Raw genomic sequence first — 24,047 nt, forward strand, 5'->3', positions numbered from 1 at the left:
AGGGAAGCTGTCTTGCTCCGAGCGGGCACAGCCCCATGATGTTTTAGTGCAGAGAAAAGTCTCCCCTTCTTCCAGGTGTCAGGCGCCTGTGCCAGGGCACCAGGCTCAGCAAACGGAGCAGAGGCTGGATCTAGCCTCTACCCATCAGCTGGCCCCAGCCTGGCAGCCCCCATTTACCCTCCCGACACGGAAAGGCAGGGTACGGCAGAGCAAAGAACCCTGTTCTGGGGTTAGGACAGAACACCTGGCTCAGCAGCTGACTGGCTGGTGACCTCAGGCAGTTTCCTTCCCCTCTCTGTGCCTCAGTTGCCCTCCATGGTCTCATGGGTCTTCCCACCTCTATGACTCCATCACTGGTAACCTGAACACAAACTCCTCCTCCATGAATCTCCTGGGTACATTGTGCTTCTCCACTGTCATTTCACTCCAGCCTCGTGGCCACCTTCCGGGGCACCCCACAGTTTACAGACGTGGAAACTAGAGCTCAGAGAGAGCAAAGGACTTGCCCTAGATCTCACAGCTGCTAGGCCAAGCTCTGACTCCTATCCAGCCATGTCCTAGTTCACTACATGCTCTAGTACATTTGCTCGGAAGCCTTAGCGTCTTCGAGGAATCCTGAGTTCACATTTGCGGGGCAGGGAATTGTCAGCAATGTGTGTCCTTTCAGGGTTCACCAGATCGGAGAGAAAAGCGTGCGAGTGCTCAGCAAGAAGAAAACGCCAATTAACAGGGTAATTTCCAGATAGTGCTGGGGGCCGGGCAGAGGGGAGAACCAGATGTTCCCACAAAGGTTCCAAAGTAACACAGGCTCCCCTCGGCCAGCACACATGTTTTCTCTCCAGTGAGCCCGCTGGGTTTCCAGTTTTCTCCTCCTGGAAGAGGGATCCCAAGCTCATATTTATGTTCTGTCTGAAATTAATGCAAGGAAAACTTTCAAATGCTAATCTAGCTGCCAGGATCAGCCAGCCGGATGCCAAGCGACAGAGGTGTTTGTTTTTCCGAGGAAGTGTGACAGGAGGGCTGGATGGGGGGACCTGGGGATGCACGGACAACTGGGGGTACCACGGGGCTGCTGACCTCCCAGGGAAGGTCTGCCTGGGAAACTGGCAGAGCTGGGTTTCCTTTCTTGGGTTGTGCCAGCCAGCCCAGGGAGGGTGGGGGCATCCAGTAGGGACTGAGATGACGCCTCCCCCTGCATCCATCTCGTGCCGGAGCCGAGACTACACGGTCCCCACCCTGGAGGAGATCGCAGTCGGGGGCCGGGGGGGGTGTGGAACAAGCATGCAAAAACCCTTACAGGGCAGCGAGAGCCCTGTAGTGAGGGAGGGCTGCCAAGGCCTATGGGGCTACAAGGAAGGGCTTTCACGATGGAGGACTTAGCACTTGCATGGGGACAACGGGAAAAGGGGTGTGGGTGTGCAGCCCACCACCTGTGGTTCCAGGTTGTTGGAATGTGAATCGAAAGGGCAGGTGGGCCATGGTGAGGGTCGGGGCAGTGGGACAAGCTTCTGAATCATGGCAGGACAAGACTAAGGGGACAGGTTTCAGCTGGGCCCAAAGAACACTCTCCCAGGCAATTTTCCAGCTCTGTAAGGGAGTGAGGGCCCCCTCCCTGGAGGTGTTTAAGCAGAGAGTCGCTGAATGCTTGTCAGGCCTGCTCAGAGGGGATTCAGACACCCTCCAGGGAGCTGGGCATATCCAGGTGGAACCCGATTCCGCCCCCTTTACCATCTGCTCCTCTCGGGAGGGTGCCAGAACCCAGGACTTCAGAAACAAAGAGCCCTGCCTTCAGCTGGTCAGCTCAGCTCTGCTGTTAAGTAATGGGAGGACAGATACAAATACCAAGAAAAGCAACCCCACCTACCATTTCTCCAGAACGCAGACTGAACTAGACATCTTGATTCATAGTGTCACTTGACGTCACTGCGATATTTCTGAGGCCAGCAGAACTCGCCCAGTGTCACACAGAGAGAAGGCGGCAGAACTGGGGGTTGTCTAAGCCTGTTCGTGGCTTGGAATGTGTCTGTTTAAAGGGCACTTCATGGGGGCAGCTGCTGAGGTGGGGGGTCCCTGAGCACAGGGCAGCCTCCCTCTAGGGCTGGAGCTGCTTCTGGGCCTCTGACACTTATCTGACATTTGCCCAGTTTGGGGGTCCTGTTCAGGACCTCCCCCAGTTATGTCCTTCCTCCTAGAAGCCTGCCCCCCCATCTCCCACCAGACCCGTCCCTCCATTCCAATCCTCCTGGTTCTTTTAAACACCCCAGGGTTTGAGCCTTTTCATTCTCTTTGGACCAGATCATCTTTCAATTAATACGGTTTGGAGGGGAGGAAGTCTCCTCCATGCACTGCACCCTATTGGTGAGGACATAAGCCCTGGGGGTTTTGGCCAGCCTGCACCCTCAGGGCCTGGACCAGCAGTGTCTCCTCCACAAGCCCTTTCTGGGACCTCCTACATGTCAGGCACATGCCAGGTCCTGGGGACCCTGAGATGGGTCAGACTTGGGGGCCTTTCCTCCTGGGGTCCGACACCACTCTAGACCCAAGCGGTCACTGTGCAGAGGGGTTGGAGGTCACGGTGAGGCGCTGGGGGAGAGCCCCAGAGACAAAGCCTGTGATGGGTTCCGTGGCTGCAGGGAGTGACGCCTGGCCCGGGGCTCACTGTGGCCAAGATAACTGCTCCACAGCACCCGAGGCTCCTTTGCTAGAATCACAGCTCCTGGGGTCGGGAGAGCTCCCTGTTGGCCAACGTGCTCCTGACCCTCGCTGTCACTCGGAGCTGAGCCGGCTCTGGGGGTCTCGGTGCAGTGACCTATCTGGGTCCTCAGAGGCCACAGAGCACCTCTGCCTCCCCACCCCACCCCAGGGGCGCTGCTCTCTCCTGCATCGGGGGAGTCCTGTCCTCGGGGGACTGTGGGCTCTGCGAGGTGAGGACTCGGAAGTATTCGTAACACCAAGAGCTCACATTTACCCAGTGACGGCGCTGCCCCAGGCACTGAACAGTCCAAGCACCAGCCGCCTGACTCAGGCTCATTCTCCAGAGCCGAAAGCTGATGTCCGAGAAGCGAAGCACCCAGTCTGCCCAGGCTACTTCTTCTAAGGAGAAGCTCTAGGTTTCCAACTCAGTCAGTCCAGCTCCAAAGCCCCTGCTCTTAATCTAGGCCACTTTCTTCTTGTGCCTTCCCTAAGCGGCCCAGCAAGAGTGCTGAGCCCATGGCTGATGTTCCATAAATCCAGGCTCACTGACAGATCCAGCCTGGGACATGGGTCCTCCGTTCTTTCCTCTCCCCCATCCCAGAGGGCAGGGTGGGCTCCAGTGAGGGACAAGCGAGCAGATGGGATGTTCCTCTGGCTGGCTGGCTGCTCGGGGCCGAAACAGGAAGGGCGACTCTGGCCAAGGATCACAGCCCGGAGCAGGCGTGCCAGCTGCCAGATGTGAGCGTGGTGGGGAGTAGAGCCCTTTGAAGCTCCGTTGGAAATTCTGAAACACTTCCGGATGCTGTGGCCTCATGTTCCAGCATGGGGAGTGTGGCAGGCCATGGGCGTTCCCCGGGGAGAGGAGAAAGCGGATGGGTGTGTGCTGCCTGTTTGCTGTGTCCCTTATTTCTAAGGTGAAAGAGGCCCTACACAGGACACGGCTGTTCTATGCTCGGCATGAGCTCTGTTCCTGAGGCTGCCAAGTGCAGAACCCAGGCAGGAGGGAGTTGGGTGTGGGTATTGGCCTGGGGACTATGGGGATGATGAGGAACTGGAAGGCAGCTGGACCAGGATCAGGAAAATTTTAACTGGTTCTTACCTCCTCCAGGAAGCCTTCTCTGACTTACCATCCCCCCCGAGACTGGGAGATGACAAAGGTGCTCAGCACAAGCAGGACTATGATAAGGAAATCCCGCGGGGCTGTGGGAGCCCAGAAAGGAGGTCATGGAAAGCCCAGGCAGAAGAGGAAAGGGGCACTGTCAGCAGAACAGGGGCCCAAGCAGCAGCTGGATCTTTTGTGGGGGGAGGAGACTGGTCATCAGTAAGAATGCCTATCAGAGTGACCGTCATTTCACTCCAGTTCTGTGTCTCTCACTTCCCATCTGCACCTCGATTTACCCATCTGCCAAATGGAATGATAAATACCATCCTGTCTCCCTCCAAGAGAAATTGAGGATGTAAAGGTCATATGAATGTCCTTCAAGTGGGATGATGTCGCTTGCAGAGAGCTGTGGCCACTGTTATTAATGAGGAAGATGTTACTGGTGTTCAGGACGCTGGGCTTCTATCCCTTCTCTCGAGTCAGGGCCTTCTGTACCAATCGGCTTCTGGGTCCTGGCCCCTGGCGTGCTGCGGAGTGTGGGCCTGGGGCGCTCGGGCTGGGGTGAGAAAGAGGCTGAGTGGCCCAGATGCTGGGGGAGCTGGATGGGCGGTCACCTGGGTAGTCGCCACAGCACCTCTGTCTGTGCTGCTCACACAGCCCACCTGAGAACGCTTTCTGCCTGGACTTCTGCTTTCCGTGGGGGCAGGTGGCTGCAGCCCTACAGGGAGGGATCTCCAGGGGCTGGAAGCTCTTCGCTCCAAAACCCTTCCAGGAATCCGAGAGTGACTAAAGCAAACTCTACTAGAACGTGAGAAGGCTGGGATGATAGGATGTGGGGTGTTAGAGCCACCTGTCCTAGAACAACAGGGTCACAGGGCTTTGGAAGCCAGAAGGCAGAACCATGTTCAGATCATAGCACTTTAGGGTTCTGGAACGTATGGTAACCACTGGCCCTAGAGTTTGAAATGAGTGGGCCCTAGTGGTTATCTGGTCCACCTTTGAGTCTGGTTTGTATCTCCAGCCCAGCTCTGCCAGCTCCGATGTTACTGAGTCCATTCCAGATTCTGGGACAGCTGATAAATCAACACATCTCAAGAAGGCCCAGTCCCTGGAGCCAGGGACAAAATTGTAATTTTCTTTTAGTACCTGGGACTGAGACCTTGCTATTCCTCTGGGGCCTGGGGCCCAGGAGATACCATGTGACTAAACGGAATGAACTTGATTTTGGGCTATTTGGTCTAGCATGACTTTGTCGAACACCTCCTAGGTGTTGGTGATTCTGAGAAGGTATGGACCCCACACAGTGGGATGCTCGGTGAGCAGTGTGTGCTAGAATCAGAGCAGGGGAAGGCCCAGGGGACAGCATTCACGTTTACACCCTAGCTGTTCAGTGGTGCTGTAGAAAATCTTGCAACCTGTGACTGGAGCCCCCCACAGGTTGGTGGCCCTTCATTGCCAACCCACGGTATCTGCCGTGGTATCTGCCGTGGTATCTGCCGTGGTATCTGCTGTGGTATCTGCCGTGGTATCTGCTGTGGTATCTGCCGTGGTATCTGCCGTGGTATCTGCTGTGGTATCTACCACGGAGGCAGGTGTATGATCCCCGTTTTGCAGATGAGAGACTGAGGCCCAGAGAGGCGACATGGCTTTCCCACTGTCTCTTAGCCGACAGTGGGAGAGCCCCGCTTTACACTCAGATAGGCAGTAGACGTGTGCCCTCCTCCGGGTCCAGGGCAGACATCACTAATCAATCAGGACCTCTTCTCCACTGAGCCCCGATGTGGTTTTATCATCCCTCATATCACCAGGCTCCAGGCAGCCACCACCCATCAATCACAGTTGGCCCATGAGATGAGACCTGTTGAACTTCCCGTCCATGCCAGTTGTTATGGCCAGTCTCACTTGCATTTAGGCCAAATGTTCTCTCTTTAAACCAAGAACCTTCCACTTGCCTCCTCTTTCTCTGCAGATGACTTTACCCTCTCTAGAGAGGAGCTCTGATTAGAAAGCCATCAGGTGAGCTTTCCACTAGCAAATCACCCATCTGCTGGCCTCCTCCCTCCTTTGATTACAGGTGAGGAAGTGCCCTTCTCTATCCACGACCAGACCCTCTACCTGAGGGCCGGTCCCACCCTTCCTGCCTTCTCAGAAGCCTGGGCTAATAATTTTCCCCACTGAGCAACCTCACCCCCTCCTATGGCATTCTTTCCATCATGTTTCAGGCGTGCTCAATTCCATCCCCCCATAAGAAAAGCGGGGTGGGTGGGGGGAACAATAGACTTACCAGCTTTACTTTGGCCAGGTAAGGGCTCGGAAAGCCCCCCTTGCCTTATATCACCATTGTTTTTTGTTTCTTTGTTTCTTTGTTTGTTTTAAGCAAAAGATGTTTAACTTCGAACATGGTAGAAAGGAGATAATTTCAGAATATTAGATAAGCCTATAAATTTAGGCTTAAATAATAATAATAATAAATAAAATAATAAATAATAAATAAATTTGAATACATTTAGCTAATAAACACTCACCACCTAGTACCTATTTTTCCAAGTTATTTATAGAGCAGCAGAAACCCAAGAAATCCAAGAACCTACACGAGATCTTTGGGGGCCTCGCTGGCTCGCTTGTCCTTCAGCCTGATAGTCCAAAATCAGGCCCTCCCTCCCCCTGGGCTGGCACTCCTCCCCATGGCAGTGACCTAGGTCATTCCAGAATGTCTGGGTTTACACACTGGTCACAGCCACCTCCTGGAGAGGCAGGGCTTCTCTCTGGGCCCCTACATGTCACCCAGGCCTGCTCAGAATCGTCACACATGTTCATACCCCGGTTGCCCCGGGAACCGCTGAATAACGTCCAGAAGAGGTCAAACAGCGCCTCGCTACGGAAACGTCACTGACACCACGGAGACCGCTCTTCCGTGGGATGTGCCAGATAAAAGGATACCCTTCCCACAAAACTGTCAACATTCCTGGAATTCTAGAGCAAGGGTACCACGTATGGTGGAAACAGCTAGGACCGGAACCCTAGAAGCCAGGGTTCAAGTTGAAGGTCTGCCTGCACGGCCTTGAGGAAGCCATTCTTCCTCTCCGGGGCTTAGTTTTCATCTGCGAAATGAGTGTAATAAAGCCCATCTCATGGTGTTACTGTGAAGATCAAAGGTGATGTAATCTCAGGGCCTGGAGTGGAGGCTGGCACACAGTAGGAGTTTTTATTATAAAGAGCCCTCCACGTGGTAGGGAATTTTAACCCCGTGACCTACAATGAACGTATTTAGCACAATCTGAGGAGGCAGGTGTATGATGCCGTTTTGCAGATGAGAGACTGAGGCCCAGAGAGGCGACATGGCTTTCCCGGTGTCTCTTAGCTGGCAGTGGTAGAGCCCCGCTTTACACCCAAGCATCCTGACCGCCCAAGCGTCCTGACACCAAACCTCTCACTCTTTGTACCGACTCTCTGTTGAGCAGAAGGGAGAAGGGGCGGCCGACCGCCAGTAGCACTGGAGACCCCAGTCTGTGCTGGGGCAGAGGTGGGCTGAGCAAGGCCTGAGATGAGATGGAGAGGCACCCGGCCGGCAGCGTGTAGAGCGCCTGGCTATGTCCGCGCGCCGCCTGCAGGTTGCACGCTGGCCGAGAGAGCCTGTGCCGGCCGGCACGTCAATCTTCAGCCTGCCGTAGGATGCGGGGCTCGGGAGTCATGGCAGTAAGAAGGCAGTGACACGGGCATGGACTTGTCTCGCTACGGATTGTGTGTGGGCATGTTCCACGCCGACACAGTGATTGTCGCAGGTCCGTACGTTGAGCTCCCTGACCGCACATAAGAACAGAGCCCTGGGATCATAGCTCCTGGGCCCGGGGTCCGGTCCTGGCTCTCTCCTGGACTCGCCGTGAGCTTCACCCAGATCTTGGCCTGTAGGGCCCTCCGTCTGTCTGGGGCTCTGATGACGTGGGCAGGCTTGAGCTTGGAGGCTGCATCCAGCTTTGAAATTCTCAGATCATTGTTTCAGGAGGGGCTGAGCCCCCGGCGGCAGCTGCCAGCAAGATCTGCACGTGGCTCTGGGCTTATTAGTGGAGAGCAGGCCTCTGAGAGCCGAGGTGGGGCTCGTGTTGCCCTGACTTGACCGCTGTCAGGCCCAGACGAGACCAGGAGGGGAGGATCCGGTCAACACTCGTTCATGTGTTCGTGCCTTCACTCGTTCATTCTTTCATACACTCATCAACCCTGAAACCTGTTACATGCTACGAAAAACACAGATGATCACGTGGTGCGTGCCCTCCCGGAGCTCGAGGCAGGGTGGGAGCCAGAGCCAGCAGCAGTCACCGGCTCTACTGCGGGGGAGCGGCCTGGAGGTGGCGAAGGCTGAGCTGGGGCCAGGAGGCTGGAGCTGATGGAGGCTTGGCCTGGGACAGCGGCAATGGGGATGGACAGTAGAAGGATGGGAGTCTTTTCGGTGGTCTGTCAACAGGACCACCAGGGACCAGCTGGATTGCAGAGATGGGGAAGAAACTGGAGGTGGGCATGGTGCCCACGTGCTGACCGAGCACCTGAGTGGACATTTGTGTCTCCATGGACTTGGGTTTCAGGAGAAGCAGGCCAGTGCCCAGGGCTGCCCGCACTGCTGTGATTTTCATCTCCAGGCTCTCCTGTTCCCTCACCCACAGGAAAGAGCGAGCTTCAGACCCTGGGTGGCTCTGGTCTCAGGCCTTGGGACAGCTGGGGCAGGAGGCCCTACCTCTCAGGGCCATGTGGAATGCTGGATCTCTTACTGGCCTCCCTCAGGCATCAGGCTCACAGGGGGCCCCTCCTACGCCTGGAGAGAAGCCTGGAGGATGGCTTGGCTCAGAATGGCTCCCCATTTGTAGTCAGCGGGGGATCATTCTGGAGCAGGAGCACTGCCCACATGCCCACGGAGGGAGGACTGGGAGGCAGCTGCATGGTGAGAGCGCTTACTCCCCTCGCCATCCCCAAAGCTGTCCTGACTCATGCCAGGTCCCCAGTAGGTATCCTGCACCTAGAGGGTAGCCTTGCCTTCTCCACGTGGTCGGTCAAGGTCCTGCTCCTGCTGGCTTCTCCAGACACCCCTACAGGAATCCCTCTCTTCTCTGAAAACTGTTCGAATAGCTCCTGGAATCACCTATGGCCCCAGTGCTTTCCGAATCCTTCTGTTCCGATGAGTAAGCTGAGGCTGTCAGAGGGGAAGGCATCAGGCACAGGCTACAACAGGCCGTGGCCGTGCCCCAACACAAGCCGGACTCGTTCTGTCGAGCTGCAGCCGTGGCCTCCCAGACACCGTCCCATGAGCCTCCCCCCTGCTGAGGGCCACAGATGAGGGAAGACAGGCACACAGGACCCTGGCTCTCCCCTTGACATGTGTGGGGTTGAATGGGGGGGCGGGGGAGACAGACCTCCCACAGTGGATGCGTCCCACTGCAGAATCAGGACCATTCCGGGCTACAGGGACATGTGGCCTGAGCGGGCAGGCAGTGTGCAAGCCAGGGGCCGGGGAAGGAGGGCGGAGAGGCAGTGGCCCTGAGTGCTCGCGCCTCCAGGCGTGGTCCCTCTCCCTTCATTTTCACGCAGCAGAAGGTGGACTGAGGCCACGTGAGCAAGACATTCATTTCTATCCTGTGGCTCTGGAGCCAAAGCTGACTGATACAGGAGGGAAATGCCATCCCCTGGTCCCATCGTAGACATCACTGTCATCACAGGAGACAGCCACAGGGAAAGGACGGAGAGAGGGAGAAAAGGGAGGAAGAGACAGGAGGGCCAGCAAGCCTTGCACCTGGACATCCAGACTTTCCTTTGCACAGAGAGTCCAAAGCCCCCAGGAGGAGGTCAAGCTCATGGCCCACAGTGGGATGATAAAGTGTGTATTAACTGCTCTGATGCTGGCGATGGCAGTGAACCTAGCTGCCATTCTGAGTTCTTGCCATTATGTTAGTGAAATGTACCGCTGATCTTCATAACTCCTCCACAGGATAGAGATTTTCACTTCAACAGATAGTCATTGCTATCACTGCCCATTCATAGAACGGGGTTCTGAGCCCTGGGTGGTCCCGGGTGAAGGTCACGCAGCCCAGAGGGGGCTGGATAGGGCTGTGGAGCCGGGACGTGGGGTGCCGGAGCCCGTCTCTCCCCACCGGGCCCCGTGGTGCTCACAGGCTTGGCCCCCGCTCCTCTGGGTGGGCTCGAGGCTGGGCTGGCAGTGGGAGCTGGCTTCTGTTGTAGGCTCTCCGCACGGCCTCCTGGGGCATGAAGGGGCTCTAGAAGCTGTCCTGGCCCTGGCAGGGTCACCCCTCTTGCCCGTGGGGCCTGTGTCGGAAGAACCCCTGGCTAGAAACAGAAGTGTGCTGTGTGGCTTCTCCTGCTCCGTGCTGGACCTCCACGTTTCCCTTTAGGAAGGAGAGGTCGGGAGAGGGTCTAACAAATCTCCCAGCCCTTAAGGATTCTGCAAATTATCCCTTCCCCACTCCGGCCCAAACCTGCTCCGAAGGCGAAGAAGCAGGTCTTGTCTTCGTTCTCCCGCAGAAGCGCCATGACCCTCTTCCCCATCCGCTCATTCCTCTTGTAGACGAGCTCGTGGCGGAAGTAGCTGTCGATCTCCTGGGCCGTCACCTGCTCGTGCGGCGGGAGGGTGGTGTTGATGAAGCTGGGCAGCTGCAAAGGCAAGACAGAGCTGCCCTCAGCGCTCCCGGGGCCCAGCCCGGCGCAGCGGGCCGCTTGCTTTTCCTAAATGGCCCCTGCAGGGGGCTATACATCATGTCTGGGTTTTTCGTCAACTCCAAAAAACGCTCTGAGAGGAGTGTGGTTATCCCCGTTTTACAAATGAAGAAAGCGAGAGTGCAAAGGTCCCGAGACATGTGCAAAGTCACACAGCTGGTCAGGCGGCAGCGCGAGGATGTGCGGCTCCTCTGTCTCTGCCTTGTTGACCCCCCGCTTCCAGACGCAGAGGGCCTGGCAGACAGGACGGCTCTCGGCTCCTTCACTGTCCTCCCTTCAGCGCCCAGCCCGGCGTGCAAGGAATTCGGGTCAGCAGGCAGGTACGGAGGGGCAGCGGAGATACCTGGGGTAGCAGAAACGCTACCGGGTACAGGACCAGGCTGACCCGGATTTAGGCCTGGTTCTGACACTGTGTGACTTTGGCCAAGTTACTTAACTTTTCTGAGCTCTAGTTTCCTCAAGTGTAAGATGGGGACTACGTGAGGTGTTGGGTGCCACCATGGGCTGCGTTCAGCCTAGCCCACCCTACAGAGAAGACAGGTCAGGTCACAGCCTCCGGTTTCCCCAGTGCCACCACCATCTCCATCTCCCCATCCCGAGCTCCACTACCTCCCAGGGCATAACCAAACCCCTCCATCCCTTCTTAAAAACGTCAACTCCAGGACCACAGCTGCCTCCCATAATGATGGTTTATTCCACAACCCGGCTTGGAACTTTCCACATGTCTCAGCTTTGGGCTCACTGTCCACACCCAGTTCTGTGGCTGGGGGCAAGCATCACTGACATGTTATTGAACTAGACCGAGAGCTCTTTGAGGCCAGGGACAGAGCCGTTGTCATTCCTAGGCCCCCAGGGCCTGACACACAGTAGGTGCCCAGAATGGTTTCTGGAACTTTGAACATAAAATCATGCTGTCTCTCACTGCCTTGCCTCCTCCTGGGTTCCTCTATTCCCAACATTTCGTCTTCCCGGCCTGGATGTTAGGTCCAGGTGTCTGTCCCAGCACTGTGGCTTCCAATGGTGGGAGGGGACTGAGAAGAAGCCATAGGCCACGGAGACGGAGGCATGAATCAGAACATCCTCTCTAATTCCCCACAACCCCTCACTGTCATTCCACCTTCCAAGCTCTTGTACACAGGATGTCTTCCATCTGGAGTCTCCTCTTCCATTTCTCTCTTCATCAACTCAAGCTAATGCACAGAACACGAGGCCTCACTGACTGATGGCCTAGCTAGGTGGAGAGTCTGGCATAAGAAGACTGAAGTCCTGCAGGGCTTAGCCCCCAAGGGTCACGCGGCCCAGCCACATGGCTTCTAGAGCCACTGACAAGTTGTCAACACTCTTTCTGAGCAAAATGGAGACGTCAGCAGAGGCTGAACCTTCAAGGATTTGGACAGGGCCAGGACATCTGTCTCTGATATCTGCTGGGACATCTGTCTCTGATATCTACTGGCCAAGCACCAGGGTGCTCCCCAGAGTGGGAGGGGAGGGGCTTCTCTGCCATAAAGGCCTGATTCACTGTTCTGGGAGGACACGGTAATGATATGACTGATGAAACCTAAACTTATTCAGTGCACAACCTGGACAGCTGTATGCAGCAGCCCTGCCAGTGCCCAATCAGAGTAGGTGTTTGGCAAATGGATAAATGAAGGAATGGAGCTCTTACCCATTCCACCAATGATGGAAGGGTTGATTGGCAGCCCTGACAAAGCAGGCCACATTTGGACATGATGCAGCTCCCGGAAAGGTTTCTGAATGGGGAGGAGTTATGGCTCAGAAGGGTTATTTCTGGAAGCATGGCCCTCTCTGTTCCTCAGGTATGGGAGGGAATGTGGGATGATGTTGTACCAAGAAATAAACGTTTGTTCCATCAGTGAACAAATGCATGAAGGAATGAGCTGAGAGGCAGAAGGTGGTTATGAAGGCAGGTCCTGGAGTCAGGCAGCCAGGGTAACTTGGGATGCGATCCTTCTTCTGCCACTTACTATTTGGTTGCGTCCCTATAACTAGCAAGTTACTTGTGCAGTCTGAGACTCTGTGTCCAAACTGGTAACATGGGAGTCATGTATGTTGTTGTAGGAATTAAATAAGATCAGTTTTGGAAAGTGCTTACTCGCACAGTGCAGAGCACAAAGAAAGTCTTGACTCAATGTCAGCTTTGTACAACTAGCCTGGGGGATGGAGCTGGCTTCATCGTTTTCCCCCCACGATGGCAGAGGCTACAATGAAGGGTGGCCTTGGGCAGGAGCTAGAGACAGAGATGACAAATAGAAACCTTCAGAATCATCAGAGAGCATGAAGGAAATAGCCTGCTTTCCTTCCCTCTTGCCAAGGGTCCCGGCAGAAGGTCTTTCTCCTTTGCTTCCTCTTTTCTTTTCTTAAAGATTTTATTTATTTATTTGACAGAGAGAGAGAGAGAGAGAGAGAGGGAACACAAGCAGGGGGAGTGGGAGAAGAAGAAGCAGGATCCCAGCGGAGCAGGGAGCCCGATGTGGGCCTCAATCCCAGGACCCTGGGATCACACCCTGAGCCGAAGGCAGATGCTTAACGACTGAGCCACCCAGGCGCCCCTCCTTTGCTTCCTGATCATGAATGTGCATTTGTGGAAAGATGAATCTCCATTCATTCCTTAGGGAGCTAAAAAAATTTAACAAGGACAAGAACCAGAAAGTTCAATGTCAAAGCCACGAAGGAGTTAGGCTAGCCACTGGAGTTTCTGGGACTGCCCGGCAGCTGGCTGACATTCTCTGCATGTTTCATGCTGATGGGCCCTGGCTCTATGCCAAGGATGGGACTTGGGTTTGGGCCCGGGCTGGGATGGAAACAAATTAATGATGTCATTAGACTTGTCAGGTGCCTTAAATCTCCTGTGACAAGTTTAAGTGCAGGATGCACCATAGAATTTTAAAGAGGGCATGTCAGGTCCCTGGGGTCCTACAGCCATGAGTCCCAGGTGGGAGGATGAGATAGATATAGGCCGGGCAGGGCTGGGGTGGGGCCGTGGGCAGTGACTTCAGTGTCGGCTCCCCTGGCCCACAACCAGGACAGGGTCAGGTCTGGTGGCCAACTGCTCGGGTTTACTGACGTCACTGACCTCAATGGCCTCATCCCTTTCTTCAGCCCATCCTTCCAACAGACACCTTCCACGAACTTCCATGGGTCTAGCCTTGTGTCAGGCTAGGGGCCACAGAGCACCCTCAGACTGGGTCTGCTGCCCTGAATGAGGCTCACAGCCCAGTGACGGAGTCACTGTGGGGTCCAGGCTTGAGAGGGATGTGGAAACGTGGAGAGGCACCTCACAGATAACTGTGGGCCTGCTTTGTCCGGGACGGTCCAGTTTCATGGCTAAGGTGGACTCCCCCATGCCTGTTGACCCTTAATTAGAGTTGACCTTTCCCTCTCCGAAGTGTCTGGCGACAGATGGTAAGTTATGGCTGCTCTCCACCTAATGCGGGCTGAGGGCTCAGACAGGGCCACCCTGTCTTTGCGCCACCCTTCCTTTGGGCCACCCTGTGATTATGGGGCATTGATGGCGCAAGGCACCTGGGAGCTTTGGGAGGTTGGGGCATGAGCCATTTCTAAAGGTGAGACGGTGGGGGCGCCTGGGTGGCTCAGTCGTTAAGCGTCTGCGTTCGACTCAGGGCGTGATCCCAGAGTCCTGGAATCGAGCCCTGCATCGGGCTCCTCCACTAGGAGCCTGCTTCTTCCTCTCCCACTCCCCCTGCTTGTGTTCCCTTTCTCGCTGGCTATCTCTCTGTCAAATAAATAAATAAAATCTTAAAAAAAAAGAAAAAAAGGTGAGACGGTGGGGTGGGGAGGCCAGAGAGGTCCAGGCTGAGGTGCAGCCAGACCCTGTGCCCCATCCTGGGCCCTGCACCTGTGCCACCCCGGCCTCTAGAAGCCACTGCATCGCCCTCTGCACTGCAGTTTCTTTCTGACCTCATCCCTCTCCCGCTTGAACTCCGGGCTTCTGCCCCTCAGCAGGCATTCTGCCCCCCCACCCCTATGATTCGCCCCCTGCTCCACAGATCATTCCTCAGGACCCTCCACATTCCCACCCCCCCACCAGGCAGCCTGCCCCCCCACTTTGGCCCCGCCGGGTAGACTCCATTCTCAAGCCTCGCTCCAACGCCACTTCCTCCCTGTCTACGGGTGGTGACTGTACCCCTACAACCTGTGTGTCCTTGGCTCCCCACAGCTTTCGAGGCCTCTTGCTACAGAGGCAGCCCCATGTCACCAGAACCCCTTCTCCATCAGCACATGGCCCTGGATTTAGCCCGACTCGAGGCTTTTCTGTGTCTGGGGACAGGGCTGCCTAGTCTCTCCCTTGGGGGCTAGACTCCACCTGTGTACCCAGGGAGTATAGGGGAGTGCCACCCAGTTTGCTATTCTAACCTGGGTGCACCAATCCAACTGCACCCTCCGTCCCGCTTCAAGGACGGGCACCACCAGGGGACCCCCAACACAGGTCCCCTGCCAGAGACAAATCAGTGGTTTTGGATACAGGCTCAAAGAAAATCTGAGCTGGCTAGCTCCTGAGGTCATCCCATTCTTCCCTCTCTCAGCTCCGTGTCAGCCACAGCCGCAGCAGGGCCCTGTCCTGCCCAGCCCGGCCCCAGCCCAGCTACTTTGTGCCCAGGCTACCCTGAGTGCTGACCGCAGAGCTCACCAGCCCCTCTCCCGGTGAATGCCACAGGGCGGGCCCTGGCACAGAGCACTCAGACACACAGGTCGGAATCAGAGCTCTCAGAGTCCTGAGCCTCCCCTGCAGAGTCTCTGGATCCTTCCTTCCACTGTCTCCACTGCACGGAGCACAACGCATACCCCCCTTGGCTCCCCGGACAGCCGTTCCCTGATACTCACTCTGCACCATGCCCCGCACTCGGTACGCACTCGGTACGGGGACCGAGGGAGGCGGCCCACGCCTGCCCCAGGGAGCTCGGGCTCTAGAGGACGGCATACGCACACAGAGCCTCTCCGCCCGGTCCCCGGCTCCACCTCCAGCCCAAACTCGCACCCCTCCTCCTGCTCGCTCTTGCCTCTGCTGGAACATTCCTCTTCCTCCTGTCATTCTTCCCTGACCTCTCACCTTGCAGGCATCCTTCCTTCTTGCCCCGAGTCCGTCTAAACTCTTGCTCCTGCCACAGGCTCCAGCGGCACGGTCTACTCTCCCTTGGAGCAAGGATCACGCTTGGGTGCCATTGCTTATGGAATGTTCCTTTCTCTCCTAGGAGACTGTCCGCCCCACAAGGGTGGCTCTCTCCAGCTGTCCTGATGCCCCCACCGCCCCATATCCCTTTTCACAGCACTAGGCCTGGTATTTACAACCAATTTCATTCATTCATTCAGCAGCTATTTGCCGAGTCCTGCTTTGCCAAACCCTGGCCTAGCCAATGAGAATATACTGATGGATGAAACAGATGCAGACCCCTGTCCTCGGGGAGCGTATGCTCTAGTGGGGAGGACAAACAACAAATTACCTCTTATCAATAAATCTCTAATCAATAAATAATCTCATCAATGAATAAAAATATGCAAGTTTGTGAGAAGATGATAAAGACCATGGGGGGAAAGTGGAGCATAATAAAGAGGTTGAGAGTGTAGGAACGGGGGTCAAGCTACAATTCTAGATCAGGGAGTTGGGGCCCACCTCACTGAGATGATGATCTCTGAGTTAAGATGGGGGGGTGAGCCATGGTGACGCCTGGGGAAGGGCAAAGGTGAAGCATGCCAAGGGGGCCCACAGAGCTCGAGTGGTGCATGTGAGGGCAGGGCAGAGGACATGGGGTGGGAATGGGGGAAGACCTGGGGCCCACACAGGTCATTATAGAGACTCTGGCTTTGACACTGAGAAAAACAGGGCACCACCGCACTGTCCCGAGCAAGGAACTGCTCTTGAATGAATGGTTAACCAAGCACCATGACAGAAGGCACACGGGGCCTAGAGGGGCCCAGGAGAATCTCCAACCCCATCCAGAGGGTCAGGGAGGGCTTCTTGGAGGAAGTAACAATGGACCAGGGCCCAGCAGGAGGAAAGGAGGAGGGAGGAACCTGAACAGAACAGTGGCATCAGCAGGTAAACGGCACGGGGAAGAAGCTACACGGGGCACAGGTCAGCAGAACAAGGTCTATGGGGTGGGGCACCTGGGCTGGGACCAGGTCAGCAGACGGCAGGACACAGAAGGCCTTGAGCGCTAGACAGACTATCTTGGAATTTATCCTGAGGGCAATGTGGATGCCCGGTGGAGTCATGCTCAGCTCCTCGGGGTGCTCCTCACGCTCGGCCCTGCTTGTGGGTAGTCTTTCCTCTAGGGCTTGACTTAAGGCAGAATGCCACCAGCTGGACTCAAGCCCAAGCTCTAACCATGAACTTGTTTCCCCCGGCCTCTAATTTCCCCAGATGCTGATACGAACTTCTCAGAGGCCTCCCTGCTCTTCCAAGGCTAAGCTTCTGCCCCACATGCCAGACTCAAGTGCTGCTCTTGATAACTTGGGAACTCAACAACTAAGTGGTGTGGGCTTGGGCAAATCTCTTTGCTTCTTTGAGCCTCAGTTTCCCCATCTATAAAATAAATACCAATCGGTCCTGCTTACCATGGCACAGAGAAGACTGCTTACACCTGGCACATAGTAGGTGTCTAATAAGTGTTAGGTGGGTTCACACGGGCCAGGCCTTTGGAACTGGGGAGCTACAGGCTATCTGGGTGGGAGGAGGGAGGCTCACCTGGGATGTGTCGTGGTTGAAGATGACGGCGTTGAGATCCCCGCAGTTGTAGTGCTTGATGAGGTCCTCGGTTGTGTAGGGCGCCTGCAGGCTCCCCGCCCGCACGCTCTCATGCTGCAGCAGAGTCTGGTTCAGGGCAAACAGCACCTGCACGCAAGAAACACAGAGGAACAAGGGCTGCAATTCTAGATCAGGCTGGGGGCCCTGAGACCTCTAGGCCCAGCCTTCCTCGCTCTGGACTTTGGGGCAACAGGCCCTGAAACAGAGAAGATGTGTGGGGTCTGGTGCCGGCTGGTGCAGCCTGAAACCTTCCATTGGCCTCTGAACATGTTCAGTCCCTTCTCATCTCCAGCCCTTTGCCCACACAGGTCCCCGCTTCTGCTCTGGCTATCAACATCTTACCTACTGATGTGGCAGCATGAGAACCTAGTTGTGTCTGGGTTTTGGACTGATGGGTGAGTTTGCCTTTTGACTAAATTTTTCTTATTCCTGTGCTTAGGAAAGTTCTAGAATGAGCACAGACTAATTTTGTAATCAAGAGCACGGCAAACAAAGCAAGACAAACGAACGAACAAAACAAACAGAAAACCTACTTAGATGTCAAGGCTCCATCCTAAGGCCACTTCCTCCAGAATCACCCTCACTCCAGGCAAAGGTCTGAGGAGCTGGCCTCTCCGAATCAGACCTATGCCGGCACTCAGCACGTTTCCTGAAGCTCCTCTGCGCTCTGGGCCACTATGCCAGGCCCTGGGGACACAGCTGCACCCTCGCCAGACCGGCCTGGCACCAGCATCACGTGAAGCACCAGACAAAAATACCAGACGCTCAGTCCCCACGCCCAGAATTGGAATCTCCAAGGGGGAGCCCAGGATGTGTATTTTTAACAGGCTCCCTGTGAACGACATTAGTGGTCTGATTGCTTCTGGCATGAGGACCACAGCTCTGATGGAACATGGCCTGCCCAAGGTATGGGGGCCCTGAGAGATGACCTCAAAAGTCCCATTTTAGATGGGAAACTGAGGCCCATGAGGGGAAGGGACTCGTTCGACTCTGCACAGCTGGGACCAGAGCTGGCTTCATGTGATGGTGTTTCCCAGACGCCTCTGGCCAACAAAAGGGAGGAGTCTGACCAGGATTTGGGTTCTTTAGCACAGGTGAAAGGAAAAGCTGCCCTTCCTGGGCAGAAGGTCCGGAGGCCGTCTCTAGCCCTCTGTCCTTGCTGTCACCAGCCCCTCAGGCCTCCGCATGCTGTTTGCCCATCATCTGTTTGCCATCTTGGACCATAGCCCTGGGCCTCTCGCCACACCAGTTCAGCCCCGGGCATCTTCCACTGGGCCCAGTGCAACCCGTCCCCCTCCCTGCAGACCCCCACCCCTCTCCCCATCCCATAGTCATCTGCCACAGTCACCTTTTGAAAGCACAAATCTGATTGTCTTCACACTCTCTCTCTTTTTTTTTTTTCTCAAAACTTTCACAGAAGCCTCCTGCCCTCAGAGTAAAGGCCTAGCTGTTTGGTAAAGCCTGCAAGGCAGTGACCCGGACCCTGCTGTGGTCAATGACCTCGCTTCCTACTCAGCCCTCGTGTCTCCAAACACCCAACAATTCAGCACTCTTCTGTCTCCCCGCTTCTTATATGCTGTTCTCTGCGCATGAAAACCTCCTGCCTCGGCTCTCCACTTGCAAACCCAGACTTGGCCTTCCAGGCTCTGCTCAAATGTGTTCTCCAGGAAGCTTCTCTGACCACCTGGGGGCTGAGTCAGGCCCCTCCCGGAGGCCCCCACAGTCCCTTGCATGGCAAACTGACACAGTAGTGGCTCCAAACCTTAACCTGTCTGTATACTCATCCCCTTGGCCACGGAGCTCTTTGGCTCCCTCCCATTCTGACAGTGCGACTTTGGACTCCAGATATAAGTGACCAGGACGTACAGAGGCCTGAGAAGCACCAGCAGATGCCGCTGTCTCTTGTACCTCCATGGCCCCAAGAGCAGCCCATCCTGGATGGGCAGAGCCGAATTGCCTCAGTTGTCCCACTGACGTCATCCCAATGCAGCCAACAGAGAGCTGGCTCCCGGACCATACGAGTAAGGCCAGCTGAGCCCAGCAGCGCCCAGCTGCCACTGGATCCAGACACCCGAGCAGACACTCAGTGCTGGTGCTGCCCAGCACCGCTGTGTGGTGGACAAGCGATCCGCCATGCCTCTGTGTCCCCCACCCCAGAGCGAACATGGGATGGTGCCTGCTGGCCACCTGGTTCTCCTTTAGGCTCTGAGCTTCTTGAAGATGGGACTTGCATTTTATTCGTTTTGTGTCTGCAGCTCTCAGCACGGGGCTGGTAACAAGAGGATGTCGCTCCATCCTTTCCCTAGCACCTTAGTGCCACCTAGTGCCACCTGCAGTGCTAAGTCAGTTTGTATTTCAAGGCTACTCAGTAAGCCCCTCAGACTAGACCCTAGAACTTTGGCCTTCTGTCTGCATTTGGGGCACGTGTTACATGTGGCAGAAGTTCCCACAGTGACGTCAGCCACCTCATTCCAGACACACGATCTGAACAGAAAATCTCATGTAATAAGGTACGCATCGTATGACGGGGGTGACAGGGCCAAGCGTGCTCGAGAGATCACCTCTGCGCGTCCCCTCCCGCTTCTGTTTCTGGCACGCAGAGAGCTGGAGAGTGCTAGGGGACAGCAGCCCAGGCCGCTTCCCCTACCGAGCTGGCGGGGTACAAGGTCAGACCCCACCTCTGGGCCTTCTCCGGGCTCCAGCGAGCACCCTGAAATTCACTCTGCGGCCACCTGTGCAGGGCGTTGGTGGCAGCCTAGTGGCCGGGATGACTTGCAGGAGGCAGTGACCCTGTTGCTGTGCACGTCACTAAGGCAACAGGCACTTCCTACCACGCAGCACAGGCCTCGCACGCACGCGTCCATGTCAAGCTGGAGCGCTCTGTTTCTCTGGGGGGGCTGGGATACACAGGCCTCCCGCGACCACGCCCTGCCCCCACGTACACCTGCCGCTCTTCGGAGGCAGCACCACCTGGCCGGGGTGAGGTCATCCGCTCAGGTGCCCAGAAGACCTGGCTGGAGGGGAAATGGCTCCCCGGGGCCTCCCTAGACACATGGAGTCACTTCCGCAGTCCTGTGGCTTGCGTGGAGTGAGGACGTGTTCCAGTGAGTTAAGCAGGCCACCATCTGCAGGATGCTGAGCACAGCCCTGGCATGTAGTAAGAGCTGGAGGAATGCTTGGTAAATAAAACTTGCAAGAAAATAGTCAGACTTGAACCTTCCCAGATTGGAGCTGGAAGGGCCCCTATAGGTCATCTGGTCCGCTGGTTTTTTAAACCATTTTTGGCCTAGAATCTTTTTTTATTGTTACTGTTTTCCAAAGGAACCTTACTTGGAACTCCCTACGCAGAGTAGATAAAAGTGGATCTTTCCCCGATTGATGTGAGGGGCCAGGCTAGGCCTGCAGTCCCCCAGACTGAATGCCCTCCTGCAGCAGAGCCTCCCACGGCTTCTTTGTGGAACCCATGGGTCTCCTGGAGCCCAGTTTGAGAAGCACTGATCTCATCCTGTACCCCCATCATCTAGAAGAGGAAAGGAGACAGGGCCCAAAGCAGACAAGAGAGAGCCCACCCAAGCCCACACAGGAAAGCTGGGGGCAGAGCAGACTCAAAGCCAAGCCTGACGCCCAGCCCAGGGGCGTGCCATGATTGGGGCTGGATTTCTGGATGTTCCCTGGCACGGCCCAGGTTCATCCCACACATGTTACCACACCTGTCTTCCTTCTGGAGCTTGTGAACTAGCCAGAAATAGCCAAAAAGAATTTATTATTAGTACGTTGCATACAGAAAACTGAGACCAGATCATTCCCAGCGTGGCACAGGCAGTGTGGTGGGGCTTGGACAGAAACCCAGGCCTATCATTCTGGACTCCCGCGACCCCCAGGCGAGGTTTGGTGCCTCCTACAGACACGGCCCTCCTCCCCCCAACCGCCCCCGTCCTGCCACTTATCCCATGAAGTGTCCGTCTCAGGTGATTGCCCATTCCCTGCCTGCGTAGACCGAGAGCTAAGTAAGGGCAGGAAGCCTACATCTTGGTTCACTGCTCATTGCTGGAGAGCAGATTTTCGGGAACTGTTTCGGAAGGCAGACTGCTGACCCCGAGTCCCGTGCCCTATCCCCACACCTCCCGCCTCCGGGCCATCTTTGTGACTCATACAGAGGTCCTCATCGGTTCATTACCATGGTCGCCACGTTTCTTGAGCACTTACTCTGTCAGGCATCTTCCAAGCTCACGTTAATTTATTTAATCTTTACGGCAACTCTGAGATAAGGCTAGTATTAGCTCCAATTAATAGAGTCAAAAAAAAAAAAAAAGAAAAGAAAACAAAGACAACCCTACAGCAAAGAGACAGTAACTCAGCCAAGGGGACGGAGCTGGAGAGGGATGGGACGCGCACTTGGGCTCGGGCAGACCAGCCCTGGAAACCATCTTCCTAACTGCCCACTGCCCACTGGGGCCTCCCTCTGCTCTCCCTGGGAGACAGCCAGCAGAGAGGGTGTCCTGATTCATAGACGGGAAACCAAAGAAGCAGAGGGGGCCCAAGGCCACATGGCTTGTAAAGGGCGGAGCTGGGCTTTGAAATGACGTCTGCCTGGCTGCAAACCAGGTCCCTGTGACTGGAACTTCAAAACAGTATGTGCTACGTCCTGACCATTCTTGGTGCTTCCGACAGATACGGGGAAGTTACGCTTACTCATTCATTCAACAAACATTACCTTTTTGTGGATTCTCTGCAGGGATCTGGGGTTGTTGGATTCACTGGGCTTGGTCTCCACCTCAGTGGAGCTCATTTCAGAGGCAGCTATCCCAACTGACCCTGACAGTAGAGGGTGGTAAGGGGGGCCTCTGAGGCCCCGGGCACAGGCACGGAACAGCCTTGCCCTGATTTCTGCCTCCCTCCCGTTCACCCTGAATTCCCAAGCCTGGCGCTGCTCGCAGACTCCCAGGCCTCCACGCCCTGCGCCCCCCGCCACTTTAGAATAACAAACCCTCCTCGCCCAAAGCTGCTGCGGCCCACTCTAGGATAATGTTTATGATAAAGCTCTGACATGGAATAACAAACACTGGGTGGAGGCTAGAGCTGCCTGGCTCCCCCTGGATGACCGCGTGTGGAGGCCCGGCCACCAGGAGGACCCGAGCATCCCAGTGTCGCCCCCCTCGCCAGTGCTGGCCTGCCAGGAGCTGGCCCGCGGCGTCTGCTGAGTGTAGGCCCGGAATTTAAACACATCTTCAAACACAGGCCTAGGATGGAGTGAGGCAGGCGCCAGGAGGGTGGGGACAGGTTTATTGTTCCAGATTAGTCTAGTAAACAGTCCTGAATGGGCTGGGACGGTGAACACCAAGGCCTTGTGCTCACTTGCTGGCCCAGCACCGTCAGCGTGAGGAGAGGCAGCGGGCCCCCCTCTGTCAGAGAGCACGCTGCGGCCTGGGGCTCCTCGGGACCGGCCTGGCTCCCAGGCTGGGGTTCTGGGGCGGAGGAGGAGCACTTCTCTCCCACCCCAAAGCACAGGGAAATCACAGCCAAGGCCCCAACCCCCTCAGCAATGCTTACTGAGTACCTGCCACACGCCAGGCACTGTTCTAGATGCTGGGGATTTGGTTAGGGACAGGATGGACCAAAATCCTGCTCTCATTGGGCTTACCTGCTGGGGGCAAACAGAGAATAAACAAAATGGTTTTTGTAAAGTACTAGTATCTAGCACGTCAGATTAACACAACAATGATTCCATTCAACTGGGGACTAGCGCTGCCTCCGGCCACTTGGAGTTCGTCATGCCTCTGAATCAGCAGGTAAAGAAGGGAGTCACTGTGCTAGCTGGCGTGACTGATCCTGACCAGCAGGGAAAATGGACCGCTGCCCCACAGGGAGGTAGAGAAGAGCCTGTCTGGAGCACGCGAGATGCCTCAGGGTGCCTCCTAGTATCACCACGCCCTGTGATTAACCAACGTCAATGGAAAACCGCCACAGCCCGGTCCAGGCAGGACTGCTGATGGTCCAGATCCTTCGGGAATGAGGGTCTGGGTCACCCCACCCGCTGTGAACCACAACCAACCGAGGTGCCTGCAGAAGGTGAAGGGATTACAGGAGCGTAGCGGAGGTAGAAGGGAGTTCGAAATAGCAGCTGTAAGCACACGACCAGCGACAGAAGCAAAAGACAGAAGCAAAAGCAAAAGGTCAAGAGTATTTCTTTCTTATTTTAAGAATACTTGTATGCATATAAAACAGTATCTTCTCTCTCCTGTTTTTCTCCCCCATGCATGTAGCGTAAGACATACTGACCTTATATCACAGTATTTAAGTACTGTTAACTGTATATCGTTGGATTGAAGCTTTGGCATATCAAGGAGAAGAGTAAACATTACCCAAAGGCTTTGCCTCCTCCTCCGGGGAAGCGCATTTTGGTTGCACTCAGGATTGCTGTATCATGTTAGGTGGAATTATGACCTCGTCATTGTCTTTATTTGGAGACAAAGTATGCTTGCGGGTGCCAAGTTAACAACGGATGCACTTATGATGGTTAATTTTACTTGTCAACTTGGCTAGGCCATGGTACCCAGATATTTGGTCAAACATTATTCTAGGTGTTTCTGTGAGGAGACTTTTTAGAAGTGATTGACATTTAAATCAGTAGACTTTGAGTAAAGCAGATTATGCTCCAGAATAACTAGATGAGGGTGGGCCTCGTCCAATAAGTTGAAGACCTTCATAGAAAGAGGCCAGCTTCCTTCTTCGAAGAGATTTCTGCCCACATAC

General features: G+C 55.5%; 1 protein-coding gene across 4 annotated transcripts in view; it reads right to left on the reverse strand.

The window, feature by feature from the left end:
• TRABD2B (TraB domain containing 2B) overlaps nt 1-24,047 on the reverse strand; it is a 211,049-nt gene that overhangs the window by 21,956 nt on the left and 165,046 nt on the right. For 2 of the 4 annotated variants that reach the window (XM_045799596.2, XM_045799598.2), the window contains exons 3-4: nt 17,235-17,381; nt 10,273-10,447 (exon numbers count right to left, since the gene is read on the reverse strand). In XM_045799596.2, coding sequence (XP_045655552.1) covers nt 10,273-10,447; nt 17,235-17,381 — 322 coding nt within the window. The remainder of the gene's footprint in view (nt 1-10,272; nt 10,448-17,234; nt 17,382-24,047) is intronic. The other 2 variants (XM_045799597.2, XM_045799599.2) reach the window with 1 other exon arrangement.

Source organism: Ursus americanus, chromosome 12, assembly GCF_024610735.1.
Source record: "Ursus americanus isolate L20-20 chromosome 12, mUrsAme1.1.p, whole genome shotgun sequence".
In the NCBI taxonomy this organism is placed as follows: domain Eukaryota; kingdom Metazoa; phylum Chordata; class Mammalia; order Carnivora; family Ursidae; genus Ursus; species Ursus americanus.